This window comes from Rhineura floridana, chromosome 2, assembly GCF_030035675.1.
Source record: "Rhineura floridana isolate rRhiFlo1 chromosome 2, rRhiFlo1.hap2, whole genome shotgun sequence".
NCBI lineage: Eukaryota > Metazoa > Chordata > Lepidosauria > Squamata > Rhineuridae > Rhineura > Rhineura floridana.
In genome coordinates this window covers 103,382,657-103,396,643 of record NC_084481.1, presented here as the reverse complement: position 1 = coordinate 103,396,643, position 13,987 = coordinate 103,382,657, and the positions used below count along the sequence as shown (strand labels likewise).

At 43.7% G+C, this 13,987-nt stretch overlaps 1 protein-coding gene across 5 annotated transcripts in view; it reads right to left on the bottom strand.

The window, feature by feature from the left end:
• The window catches only part of PKP3 (plakophilin 3), a 92,014-nt gene that overhangs the window by 4,917 nt on the left and 73,110 nt on the right, over positions 1-13,987 (bottom strand). For all 5 annotated transcript variants that reach the window (XM_061609893.1, XM_061609892.1, XM_061609894.1 and 2 more), the window contains 7 exons: positions 6,655-6,829; positions 5,687-5,804; positions 3,809-3,976; positions 2,853-3,038; positions 1,770-1,923; positions 1,380-1,572; positions 205-292 (listed from right to left, as the gene is read on the bottom strand). In XM_061609893.1, the coding sequence (XP_061465877.1) occupies positions 205-292; positions 1,380-1,572; positions 1,770-1,923; positions 2,853-3,038; positions 3,809-3,976; positions 5,687-5,804; positions 6,655-6,829 (1,082 nt within the window). The remainder of the gene's footprint in view (positions 1-204; positions 293-1,379; positions 1,573-1,769; positions 1,924-2,852; positions 3,039-3,808; positions 3,977-5,686; positions 5,805-6,654; positions 6,830-13,987) is intronic.

Sequence of the window (13,987 nt, the reverse complement as noted above, 5' to 3'; positions counted from 1 at the left end):
CCCGTTCTTGAATCAGAAAGCTACTCATGCAAATTGCACCACAGGCACCCCTATTAAGCCATTTCTCTTGTGATGTGGATGTCCAGAAGAATTGGAGTGCAAACTTTCATACTACAGGGCTCAGAAGGACAACGATGCCTCCCACACTGGACTTCTTCACTTACATATCCACTGAAGAGCGGAGGGCAATTGAGAGGAACGTACCGTCTTATAGTCCCGATGAAGCTTGCTGTACTGCCACATGTTGGTCAGGAGGCTAGAAGCAGCTCTGGAGGACTTCTCACTGTCTGAGCTAGAGATGGAAGACAGACATAAAACACTGCCAGTGTACATTAACTAACAAACAAGCATGCTCACTCTTCCTTCATGAATTACTAGTGGGTTTTATACTAGGTTACTTCATGTCCATCAGCAAACATCTGAGACTTAACGTTGCAACCTTAGACACATATACTTGGGCATAAGCCCTACTGAATTCAGTGATACTTCTAAGTAAACATGAATAGGCTTGGGCTAGACTTCTGGAAGAAAAAGGTTCTGTCTTAACAAATGAGCTTGTGCTGTAGAAATAGACTCACATTTTTGCAGTCACGAATGCTACCATTAATAGAACTTTGGACAGGAGACTTTACTGTACTGTACTGTACTGTACAGATGGGTTTATTTCACACCCCTGTGATTGCATAGCAGAGTGGCTAGCTGATAGGCAGAAACAGAAATGCCACCCACTGCTTTCCTGGGATAGCAGGATCCAATACCCTAGACACACTGGTCTTTTCCAGATGGGTGGTGTAGTCTGCGATGAGAGCCCTGAGCTCCTTTTGGGAGGAAGGGTGGGTTGTAAATACAGTAAATAAATAAAAATGAGAGCCTTTGAGACAGCTGTTCTTGAAATGTGCTTTGGCACCAGGACTTAAACATCCATCAGGTCCTGAAATGGGGATTCAACCTGGCTGCAAACATCCAGTTCAAGCCACAGAATGAACTTATGGAGCTAACATGCTAGACTAGTAAGAAACCTCCTGAAAGTTTGAAGTAATTTTTTTAGATGAATCATGCAATAAATCCAGACTCATAAAAGCTTCCAGGTCGGGCTTACTATCTTATCTCATGAGCTTCAAAAGGAATCTGCCCCTACCTCAAACCTCATCCCAACTTTGCCCCTTGGACCTCTTTCATCAGACTTGGTAGGAGTGAATCTAATAATTACGTGGTTCTAAGCAGCTTCAGGCTCAGCCATTAAGATAGCTTGGGGGGGGGGGCAGTGTTGGTGATGATACAGGAGGGTATGAGCAGCCAGGTGGCCTAAAACACAACTCTGAATATGGAGGTGGTTTCAGCAGAGGGGGCTGGTGAAGGAAACCCCAGGTTATCCACACCTGTCCCTTTTTCTCTTGATGTAGAACAGCTTGCGGAGGCCATCAAAGTAAACAATGTCACGTGCAGCAACAGGGCTTTCCACAACCAAGTTGTTCAACACAGCAATAATGTTGACAACCACATCTGTTGGGGGCCACTTGTCTCCGGTGCTGCCTGGGAGCTTCTCGATCAAATGACTCACCACCTTGGTTGCTGCAAATCAAAAACAAAACTGAAAAGTGATACAAGTCACCAAAGGTGAAGCCGTAAGGAATGGGAGACTCCCCAGAATATCAGTGTGGATGGAGTAAGCAAGGTACTTACTCTGCAAGGAGGGGATCTCCACCCAGATTTCTATCAGGCCTGGGATGGTGACCTTTGGTATATTTTCCCATTGGAGTGATACTCACACATCTCATCCTTGTTGCGTGCATTTCGCGAGAGATTCCGAATCAGTCCCGTCAATGAGCGAAGCTGGTGGTGGTCAGCTGTGCGGACTCTGTCGAGCACTGGGTTCAGGATCCTCTCTTGCTCCAAAGCCGCTCTGCTGAGGACACCAGCCCACTACAATGGAGGAGGAAGACAAGTAATGATTCAGCAAGAGGATGACTCAGCAGTCAAGTCAATAAATCATCTGAGCTCAAGTGGGGGGCAGATTTCCACAATTCCTCCTATTATTGCTATTTTTATTTATCCATTGAATATTTATAAGCCACCCATCCTCTGTGGCAGGGTAGGTGAGCTCTCACTGTAGCCACTGTTAGGTCCAAGTAAGGCAAGGCAAGCAGAGCCCACAAGGGAAGTTCCTTCGTAATAGGCATCTTCTCTCAAAGCATAAGCTGGGGATTTCCTCAGAGCCTTTCACAAGTGAAAGACAGAAAACAACAAGATAGGAAATGACAGTTGTTAGCCTTGAGGACTGAAGTCCTTTATGCTTTTAGTAGGTCTATTCAATTTCACTACAATATTCCACCAATGGGCAGAAAAGACCACCAGTTTTTATGTTTTGCCAATCATAAGAACAGCCTGCTGGATCAGGCCAATGGCCCATCTAGTCCAGCATCCTGTTCTCACAGTGGCCAACCAGTTACCCATGGGAAACCAGCAAGCAGGACTTGAGTGCAAAGAGCACTCTCCCCTCCTGTGGTTTCCAGCAACTGGAATTTGGAAACATACTGACTCCGCCTATGGAGGCAGAACATAGCCATCATGGCTAGCAGCCACTGATAGCTTTTCCTCCACGAATTTGTCTAATCCTCTTTTAAAACCATCCAGGCTGGTGGTTATCACTGCCTCTTGTGGGAGCAAATTCTATAGTTCAACTAGGCACTGTGTCAAGAAGTCTTCAGAGTCTGCGATCTAAAGGAAAACCTTAAATGGTAGACTGAGGACACATACATCTTGAGCCTTCTCCATCCTGTTTAACACACATTAGTTAATCCGAGGGTACCAGACAAGCTCCTTGGTGGGATACTTCATGCCATTAGCCTTACCCTCCGGTCTCCTGCAGTGATGTTCTGAAGAGCCCCAGAGGCTGCCTCTGTGGTGTGCTTGTTTAGCTCACATTTCTGTAGCAGCCTGTTGTACACTCCTATAATTTGAGGGTTCCAGAGCCACTCCATCCCCCTGGGATCCTTAGAGACCTCTGTGAAAGTCACAATATCTGCGTTCATGTGGAGCTTGGGGAAAAAGAGAACCGGAATGTTCAATGACCATTCTATGAGAACCATTCTATTCTAGAGAACCTTGCTCTATCTACAGCCATATCAGCCCCTTCATACCCAGGGGTCAACACATTCATTGCTTCATCATGGCTGTAATCCATTTCCATAGACCCCGTTTCCCACATCTTCCGTCCACTTCATTCTGAGCCAATAATCATTCCATCTCTGTTTTAGGACCTTACCACATAATTGTTTCTTGTGTCCACTTTACCTTATCATTAGTTCTCAGCATTCAATGTAAAAATACCGGGAGAAGCTTACACCTCTACTGGCAACTCTCTGGATCTCCTTGGGGAGATCACCCTCATTTCTTGAAAAGCAAGTTCCATTTCAGTGCTTAAATCCAGCAAAAGATGTGGTGGGGACCAAGTCAATCTTGAAACAACATCCATTGGTGTGGAAGCTCTTCCCACTCATCTCTAAAATTGGAGGCTCACTGTAGATACTCAGAGCTGAGGAAAATGTACTCACATTCTCTGGAATACTTTCATAAATCCTTATTGTATTCCAGGGGCAGGGGATGAGCCTCAGCAATAAGAACAGAGGCTGAGGCTGAGCCATGTACACCCTGGCACAAATTAAGCTCTACAGACTTCAGATACACAGACCCCTTCATAGGCTCACTTTGCCATCTCCTCTCAATAATCCTCCACCTTATGGAAGAGGTGCTGCTATGGCCTTCTTTTCATTCTCCACCCCCATGATGGTATCATTCACACTCTCACCTCTCGAGCTCTCTTGCTCTGTGGGCTGAAGCAGCCTACCAGCTCATTGGTCATGACTGCCCCATCGCTCCTCTTTTGGCCTTCCAGTCTCTGGAGTGCAGAAGGAGGCATCTCATCATAGAGACGGTAGGAGAGGTTGCGCAGTACGCAGACGGCATTCTCTACACTCTAGAGGGACAACAAAAGTGATGACAGAAAAGAAAAAAGAAAAGATGAACTATTTACAACACATTTTCTAATGCAAAGTATTTTTCTTTCTTTTGGCAAACCCTTAAGGATTTTTGTTTTTAAGTGACTGCCTTGCATTGTATTATAAAATGATGTACTGCATAGGTTTTAGTATTACATATGTTTTGATTTGTATTTGATTCTTCTTGTAAGCTGCCTCAAGCAAAACATTAGAAAAGCCCAAAATATAAAATATTTATAATAATTATATTTTACCTTTCCATATTTTTACCAGAGGCAGCTTACAACAAGACTTCCCATTGGCTTTGAATTCAGGATAAAGGATACAGCTATGTCAATGCTCAGAGACATGCATACTACACTTCTACCAAGAACAAGCAAGAATGTAAAAGGAGATTCCCAGGCAGCTCTGTCCTAAGTGGCAACCAAGCATCTTCATTTGTGTAGAATGGGTGCAGCCCAGACATAGGGTCTGGGGTCTACAAAGGCAGAAAACATAATTATTTACTTAGATGTAAAATAACAATCAGATTCAAGTCCTTTCAAATCACCAGATCACATTTTGGCTGCCTTATTCAGGAGATATCCTGAACTTTATCTGGAGAATTAAACATACTCCTATCCAACCATTCACAAGCTAATTCCAATTTTATTATTTCTTGTATTTTTACGCTACCCCTCCTCCAAGAAGCTCAGGATAGCATACATGCTCTCTTCTGTGAGGCAGTGTCTGGCCCAAGATCACCCTGCAAGCTTCATCACTAAGGGGAGATCCGACCCCAGGACTCCCCAGTCCTAGTCTGACACTCTAACCACTATACAACATCAATAAGGGTTACTTCATACTTCACATTTTTAAGTGTACACCTAAGATGTTTTAAGTGTATGTCTAAAATTGTAACAAGTATGCGTATAATACATATATGCATAGCAAGTGCCCATGACTGGCTGCAGTTCCAAGTTGGGTGTACACTCAATGGCAGGCATTGGTTTGTCTGTGCATAACATGTGAAATGGCCTGTCATGTCTTTGAACCACTTTCCAGTGCTTGCCTTAAGAACATATGCCAGGAAAAGTAACAAGGGGAGTGGTCCTCTATGTTTTGACTCATGGAAAGGTCTCTTACTTGAGACAGACTGTCAACATACTATTGGCTCTCAAAGAAAACATGCATGAAAGATGTAATCAAAAGCCATACCAGAGAATAATAGTCTGAAAGCCTGCAGCTTCTCTATATAACATGTATATTTTGCCCTTCCTGTATTATGTTTAACATGGCTTGAGAAACAAGCCTTCTGCAAGTACTCTTTAAAACTAACATAAAAATTTCCAAAACAGAATTGCTCTAATCAGAACATGTGCTGGGATCTAAAAGTCAGCCGCTTCTCTACCACCACCTGAAAAGAACAGATCAAGTGGCTGAAAGGAATAAAATGCTTGTCCAGCAGTTTGCTTGGTCCATAATTCTGCCCAGGAGAATGAAATGACAATCTCAGCCTAAGAAGAAATTTTAAGAACACAGCAAGATTCCTATGGTTACGGAGAAATCATTCCACATCACAGTTGCTTACATGTAAAAGAATAATCACAGGATGCAGTAAAAAAAGCTTTGCCTTGGAAGTTAGCACCTCCCCAACCCCAGCCATGACATATTAACAAGGCAACCACAAAAACAGGGAGAGAGCTCACCTTGTCCTCCGACTTCCCTACTTCTAGTGAGCTGTTAATGTAATTGACCATGGAGTCCACCAACCCATAGCACTCACGCATCTTCTGCCGGGTTTGCTGGCTGGCAGAGCTAAGATTTCTACAGGGAAAACACAAAGGCATGTCTTCACAAGGGGAATCTTGCTTCCATCTGACATCACACCTTAAAAGCTAAGGTCTAACTACTTTCTATGCCCTCTCAAATGCTAAATACAGGAAGTAGAAGATCCTATCGGTTGTCACAGAGGGAAGCAGCATCTCTCAGGTAAATTTTTTCTCACTGACTTGGTAGCTGTATATATAAGGCAGATAATATGATCTTAACAATGGTACCTCTAAGACCTGGCTGCAGTCCCAACCCAACTTACCTGGGAGTAAACTCCACTGAACTTACTTCCAAGTAGACATGGTTAGAATTACATTTTCAGTCCCACTGTCAACGACAGCCAAATTAGATCCATGCTAAGAGAAATGGAATACTTTCACACTTGGAGCTGCATTGTCAGTCAAAATAACCCACTTTGCAATCTAACACAGAGCCCCAAGAGCTATTCATAGACACCTCAACTTCAAAAATCAGAAGTGCTGATTCAATGTGGGCTTTGTCAGCCAGAAGTAGAATGTGTTGCTTAATAGACCTCTTCCACCCCTTGATTGTGTCCTAGAGGTTGCACCAGCTGAGTGCTGCTGACTATGACAGCATAAACGATGTACCAAGGAAAGGGCAGAGTGTGAATGACTCCTCCCGAACTTTGGTGCCACCTTAACCTGTGGCCCACTTAGCCTGCCAGGGAAGCTTTTAAAGTCTGAAAGTAGTGCTGCCCCTATTTCTTTAACATTGCAAAATTGTATATTGTACTATTGCTATATACCATGCAGAGCTTTCTTGAGTAAGTCACATGAGGATCCAGTGCCATGGAATATGCATTTCCTTCACTTAGGAGAAATACCTGAGGAAGCCAGTAGCATTGTAGAATATTTCTGCCTCAGAGGCATTTAGCTGGATAATAGCAGCACTGCCTGTACCAGACAGAGGAATCAAGATGAGGTCTGTGAGCTTCTCCAGGGTGTCACGGGCCAGACGGTCCTTGAGGTTATCGCTGGAAGACAGATTCCAGAGGATGCCTGCAGAGCAATGAGGCAGGGGAAATAAGAAAACCTCACTGCAGAAATCCCTGCTCAACAAAATGGGAAGTGTTACCTCATGGTGGAAATCACAACATCTTGAAGGACTTCAAGTAGCAGCAATGTTTATACCATGCTAGGAAGCTCCTGCAAGCTTTTAAAACATCATCATCATCATTGTATGAAATGCTTCACAATCCTTACCTCACTTGCCCTCAAAATAAACCTGTGAGTTCAGTCATTATATTTTAGCTCTACAAATACTCAGTTCATGGGAACATTTTGAACTGATGTACCAGCAAAATGGCAGTCCTACAAATGCCCTCATATACTTTAAGGTTCTTGACTTGCCACCTCCTGGACCAACCCATACTTAAAAGGTGTTTTGGACCATTGCCATGAACACTCACCACATGGAAACATGGCAATTTGTCAGTGTGGCTTCCGCCTGTCACCAGATGGCACAGGGTGACTTTCTCAAGGCCACCCAGTAAGCCTGAGCAGGGTCCAAAGCATCCCAAGCCCCAGACCACAATTTTCTTTACTGAGTCACATGGGGAAGAGCCATAGCTCAGTGGTAACCATCAGAAGGTCTCAGGTCCAATTCCCACCATCTCCAGGTGGTGCTGGGAATGTTCCATGTCTGAAGCCCTGAAGAGCCACTGCCAATCAGAATAGACAATACTGAGCTTGATGAACCAATAGTCTGATTTGGTATATGATTCTAACCAATAGAAATGATTTGGGGGATGAAGTGGCGGTTACAGGAACTCTGGGATAAAGTGACCACACCATACTTGAATTCTTGATTTTAACAGAAGCAAAAGCTGACAGTAGCTACACGCGCATCCTGGACTTCAGGAAAGCTGATTTTTATAAACTCGGAACAATTGTAAGTATGGTTCCAAGGCAAACGACCCTAATGAGAAAGGGAGTCCAAGATCGGTGGGAGTTTCTAAAAAAAGAAATTCTAAAAGCGCAATGGCAAGCAATTCCAACAAGGAAAAAAGGGGGGAGACAGCAGAAGAAGCCAATGTGGCTTCACAAAAACCTTAGAGATGACTTGATAACAAAAAAGGACACATACAGGAAGTGGAAAGAAGGCCAGGCCACAAAGGAAGAGGACAGGCAGGTATCACAGAATTGCAGGGATGGCGTCAGGAAGGCTAAAGCTGAGAATGAACTGAGGTTAGCGAGAGATGCTAAAAGCAACAAAAAAGCTTTCTTCAGGTATGTGCATAGTAAAAGAGAAAAGAAATGGTGGCACAGTTACTCAATGAGGATGGCAAAATGATAACAGATGACAAAGAAAAGGCAGAAGTGCTCAATTCCTACTTTGGCTTAGTCTTCTCCCAAAAAAGGGTCTATGACCCTCCTGGGAAACATGAAGTGGAAGGGGCAGGATTGGAGCTTGAGATTGATAGACAAACAGTCAAGGAATACCTAATCACTTTGAACAAGTTCAAATCAGCAGGGCCTGATAAACTGCATCCTAAAGTATTGAAGGAACTGGCTGAAGAACTCTCAGAACTGCTGTCTATTATCTTTGCAAAATCATGGAGGACCAGTGACGTGCCGGATGACTGCAGGAGAGCTAATGTCCCTATCTTTGAAAAGGGCAAAAAGGAGAAACCAGGAAACTACAGACCAGTCAGCCTAACATCAATCCCTGGAAAAACTCTGGAGCAGATTATAAAGCAGTCAATCTGTAAGCACCTTGAAAACAATGCAGTGATTACTAGCAGCCAACATGGATTTATGAGGAACAAATCCTGCCAAACTAATCTTATCTCATTTTTTGATTGGGTAACCTCCCTTGTAGACTGTGGGAATGCTGTGGATGTAATATATCTCGACTTCAGCAAAGCTTTTGAGAAAGTGCCCCATGATATTCTGATTAGCAAGCTAGCTAAATGTGGGCTGGATGGAACAACTATCAGGTGGATCCACAGTTGGCTACAGAATCGTACTCAAAGAGTGCTTATCAATGGTTCCTTCTCAATCTGGGCAGAAGTAACGAGTGGGGTACCACAGGGCTTGGTCCTGGGCCCAGTGCTCTTCAACATTTTTATTAACGACTTGGATGAGGAGGTACAGAGCATGCTTATCAAATTTGCAGATGATACAAAATTGGGGGGCATAGCTAATACCGTGGAAGACAGAAACAAAATTCAAACGGACCTTGATAGGCTGGAACATTGAGATGAAAACAACAGAATGAAATTCAACAGGAATAAATGCAAAGGCCTCATCTTGATTACTGTATCCAGTTCTGGTCTCGGCACTTCAAGAAGGACGCAGACAAACTGGAACAGGTTCAGAGGAGGGCAACAAGGATGATCAGGGGAGTGGAAACAAAGCCCTATGAGGAAAGAGTGAGAGAACTGGGCATGTTTAGCCTTGAGAAGAAAAGACTGAGGGGAGCTATGATAGCCCTCTTCAAGTACATGAAAGGTTGTCACACAGAGGAGGGCCGGGATCTCTTCTCTATTGTCGCAGAGTGCAGGACACGGAATAATGGGCTCAAGGTGCAGGAAGCCAGATTTCAAGTGAACATCAGGAAAAACTTCCTGTTAGAGCCATATGACAATGGAACCAATTACAAGAGAGGTAGTGGGCTCTCTGACACTGGAGGCATTCAAGAGGCAGCTGGACAGCCATCTGTCAGGAATGCATTGATTTGGATTCCTGCATTGAGCAGGGGGTTGGACTTGATGGCCTTATAGGACCTTTGCGACTCAACTATTCTATGATTCTGTGGCAGCTTCCTATGTTCCTTCCCTATGAATCTCTGAATAGCATGATATCTGCTATTTGCTGAATGATTTTACTTAATTCCTGAAGTATCATCAAGGTCCCTGCTTTGTTTGATTTGGGGGTCCTCTGTGTGAAAGCATTTCCTTGAAGCTGTTCACATTTCCAGACAGCCATCCCTTAAGCATTAAGAGTAGCTAGCAAGCAAACAGCCTCCCACACTATGCTATTTAAAGTACGGTAGAAGTGAATTGGAAAATCAATGTAAAAAAGCAAATATCAATCAACCATGTGCAAAACCTTCTTGAAAACCCCGCTAAGCAATTAACCAGTTCCAAAGGGACAAAATAACAAAGCACTGAAAATCCAAGTATCTGCTCTGCAAATTTTTTAGGAAGTAATTTCAAAAGGACAGATATATTTGCAGCTCAGAAGGTATGATTTTATTCAATGGACTAACAGACAAGGTGGTTGTAAGATTGCACCTTGGATTCCACCATCCACACACAGGGCTCTGTGGACTGATCTGCTGGGGAGATAATAAGAGGCATTAACTTTCCTATTCAGCAAATGAAACTATGATTGTTCTCCACCTATACTTGTATTGTGAAAATGATGTACCCCATGTTTTTTTTTAAAAGGATAGCTATATTTGTTCCAGTACATATCCAAAGCTCAACTCCACAGCCACAGCAATTCCAAAACAAGCACATAAAAACACAAATATACACACTATCTAGAAGGGAAGCATATCCTGATCTCCTTGCAGTAGTTAGATTTCCTTTTATTCATATGGATGGATTGCTGTAATGTGCTGTATGTGGAGCTGCCCTTGAGGTTGGTCTGGAAGCTGCAGCTGGTGCAAAATGCAGAGGCGAGACTGCTCACTGGGACAGGGTATCGCCAACATGTCACCCCACTGCTGAAAGAATTGCACCGGCTGCCCATTTGCTACCGGGCCAATCTCAGGGTTCTAGTTTTGGTGTACAAAGCCCTATACAGCTTGGGACCAGGATACTGAAAGACTGTCTTACCCCTTATATACCCAGTCGATCACTGCGCTCTGCAGGTGAGGGCTTCCTGCAGATACCAGCTTATCAGGAGGTCCATTCTGCACCACATAGGAAACGGACATTTAGTGTAGTGGCACCTACTCTGTGGAATTCCCTACCCTTAAATATTAGATAGGCGCCATCTCTGTTATCTTTTTGGCGCCTTTTGAAGACCTTCCTCTTTCAACAAGCCTTTTAAGTTGAGACCTATCCCAGTCTGCGTCTGTGTTGGAATTGCTTTTAATATGTATTTTTAGAAAACAGTATATTTTTAACCCTTTTTAAAAGAAGTTTTTAAAGCTTTTTTTTTTTTTTTAGTTTTTAAAGTTGTTTTGTTTTAATGTATTTTAAGGTCTGTTTTTATTACGTTTTGATGTGTTTTAGCACTTTTGTTTGCTGCCCTGGGCTCCTGCTGGGAGGAAGGGTGGGATATACATCAAATAATGAATGAATAAATAAATAAATATGGTTTCCAAGAGTGTACACACAGTAGCTATGGGGGGGGGGGAACACCTGAAGTACTGTTCCCTTGTGGTGAATGAGCCCCCCTCACCTGGCTAGCATTTGGGGCTTTTTAGTCTAGAGAAAAGGCGAGTCAGAGGTGACATGATAGAAGTTTATAAAATTATGCATGGCATGGAAAGAGTGGACAGAGAGGTTTTTCTCCCTCTCTTGTAACACCAGAACCTATAGACATCCAATGAATCTGAATGTTCAGGACAGTCAAAAGAAAGAACTTCCTCACACAGCACATAGTTAAACTATGGAATTTGCTCCCACAAGAGGCAGTGATGGCCACAAATTTGGATGGATTAGACAAATTCTTGGAGGATAACAGTATCAAAGGCTTCTAGCCACAATAGCTATGCTTTGCCACCACAATAAGAGGTAGTATGCTTCTGAAAACTAGTTGCCAGAAGCCACAGGAGGCGAGAGTACTGTTGCACTCAGATCCTGCTTGCGGGTTTCCTATGGGCATCTGGCTGGCTGCTGTATGAACAGGATGCTGGACTAGATGGGCCACTGTCCTGATCCAGCAGGCTCTTCTTATGTAGTCTGGGCCGGAGGTGGAAAGAGACAGAGAAGCCTAACTTGCTCTCTGTGCTGAATCCCAAGCTATGGCTTTGGAGATTCCCCTAGGAACCTAACAGGGGAAGTGTTAATGCTGCAAGCCTTTCCATCTTTTGCTCAGGCCGTATATGTATGTAAATAAAACCATGTATCACAAAGACACCACAGTCCCCAGTGATCTTCATTCCATGGAAATTGAACTCTGGGAAAGTGCTGGAACCCCTGGAGTCTCTCACCACTCAAGAGACTAGACTCTTTTGGGAGGAATGGCAGGATATACATTTAATAAATAATAATAAAATAAAATAATCTGAAGGTTTTATCCCTTCAAGGACATATCTCAATCCTTTTCTACAAATACTGTATATATCAGTGTTCGCAAGAACCCTGCTAATTTCAGTAGGCCTCCAAAGATGCAAATATTAGAGCGTTGGGCCGTTATCTGTTAACCAACTAAATCAGCCTGAGTGACAGGATGAGACCAAACAGAAGTCCTTACCAGCTCCCTGAGAAATGTCTATTTCTGACAGCAAGAGAAAAAAGCAGACGGATGCCATGTAGAAACTTGTATAGATCCAAGTCCTGTAAAACTCAGCATTACTGGGATGTTTTACTACAAAGACAGGGGTGTTGAGTCAGATGAACTTGTTGGAGCAAGACAACCCTGGACTCCGCCGTGTGTCGACCTTGTCTTCCAGGAACTCATCTAACCCCTTCCCTGTACAGTTCCTCAAGCTTGGGACCTTCCTCTGCATTACTAACAGGATAATGTCTCTGACTCAAAGCTTGCTCTGTTTTCTTTCCCCTTACAAGGATGCTTCATGTCTACAAAAGGACTATTTCTTCAGCTAGGCCCGGCACCAGATTTGGGTGAGGGGTGCTGGGCAGGCTTTCCCAAGTGGTTCCCCCAGCACCAACCAGCCCCACATCCAGCCCCACTTAGTTTCCTAGGCTGCAACCTTTAGTCTCCTTCTCCCACTTGCTCTCCCATAAATTTACAGGCACTGCTGCTAGAGGTAAGCCCACTTGCAAAACCAGCTCCTCCTTGCACTCACGGCTGAGCAGGGTGATTCAATGCCAGCACTGGCAATGGTGCTTTAATGGGCTGGCCTGGAATCCAAACAGCTGGGAGCAAATTGTCAGCCCTGGTGGGGTGCATGGGCCCCATGTCTCAGTATGTTGTGGAGCTCCAGATGGTTGTGCCAAGAGACTATTTCCCCCCTTGTGGAGCCTAGCAAGATCAATAGACACTTTGGATATTGCAAGGGAGCAGCAAAACATCCCCTTCCCCACCCTCCATTTACTATTAAAATTCCCAAGAGCAAACATCATGGTCACTGAGAAAAACAGAAATAATAGATGGGAAAAATAAAAAAATTACTAGGGGAAGTTCTGTTCAGATAAATCAGAAGTTAGGATCAATGACAGCTTGAGTTCAAGTTATTGGCTCATGCCATGGATGCAGAACAGGAATCAGAGTTCAGCCAACAAGAGTGCCTTCAACAGACAATATTCATTTGCTGATGAAACAAAGCTATCTGCATACACCTCAAGTTGGGATTGAATATGGGAGCACTAAGCCATGTTGCTGTTCTGTTCTGAAGGAAGGAATTTTTACGCACCTCCTGGTATGAAAGGGGCTGGGCAAACAATTGGTTGAGAGAAGATAGAGGATGGGTGTGTGAGGAAAATGGAAATCCCTGTAAAAGAGTGGGGGCATGAGAAAGCAAGTGAGTTTTGGCCTGAATCAGGTGACATATCCTCCGGTGAAAATGAAAGGTGTGATGCAGATTTGGCTAGGGATTTATTCATATTAAGATTATACTCTGGGAGAGAAGGTTTACAATTATAGGGAGGGAAGGGAACTATTAGATGAAAACTAGCAATGTGGGTAAGTTTGTCTGATTTAGAAAGTGAGCCTTGCACAATACTGCAATTCACCCTGTCCTACTGCGATAAGTGGGACAATAAATGGATCAATAAAATGTCTGCTTTCAGTGTTGTGAGCTTACTGATTTGCATATGAAGCGCCTCAGCAGGATACAAGAGAGGTGAGGAAACATGCCTATAAAACATTTTGTTGTTGTTGTTGTCATCATATGGTTAGCAAAGGTGGGAAATCTCACACACCGTCAGCTACAGGCAAGAAAGCAGTAGTTGGCCTGTCTCTCCCTCCCTGCAATCCATACACACCAACAGTGAAAGGCTAATCTCATGCACAGAATGAGGTGTGCCCTGGCTGTGATATCTGGGGATTACTCTCTCCATCCTCTGATTGTGT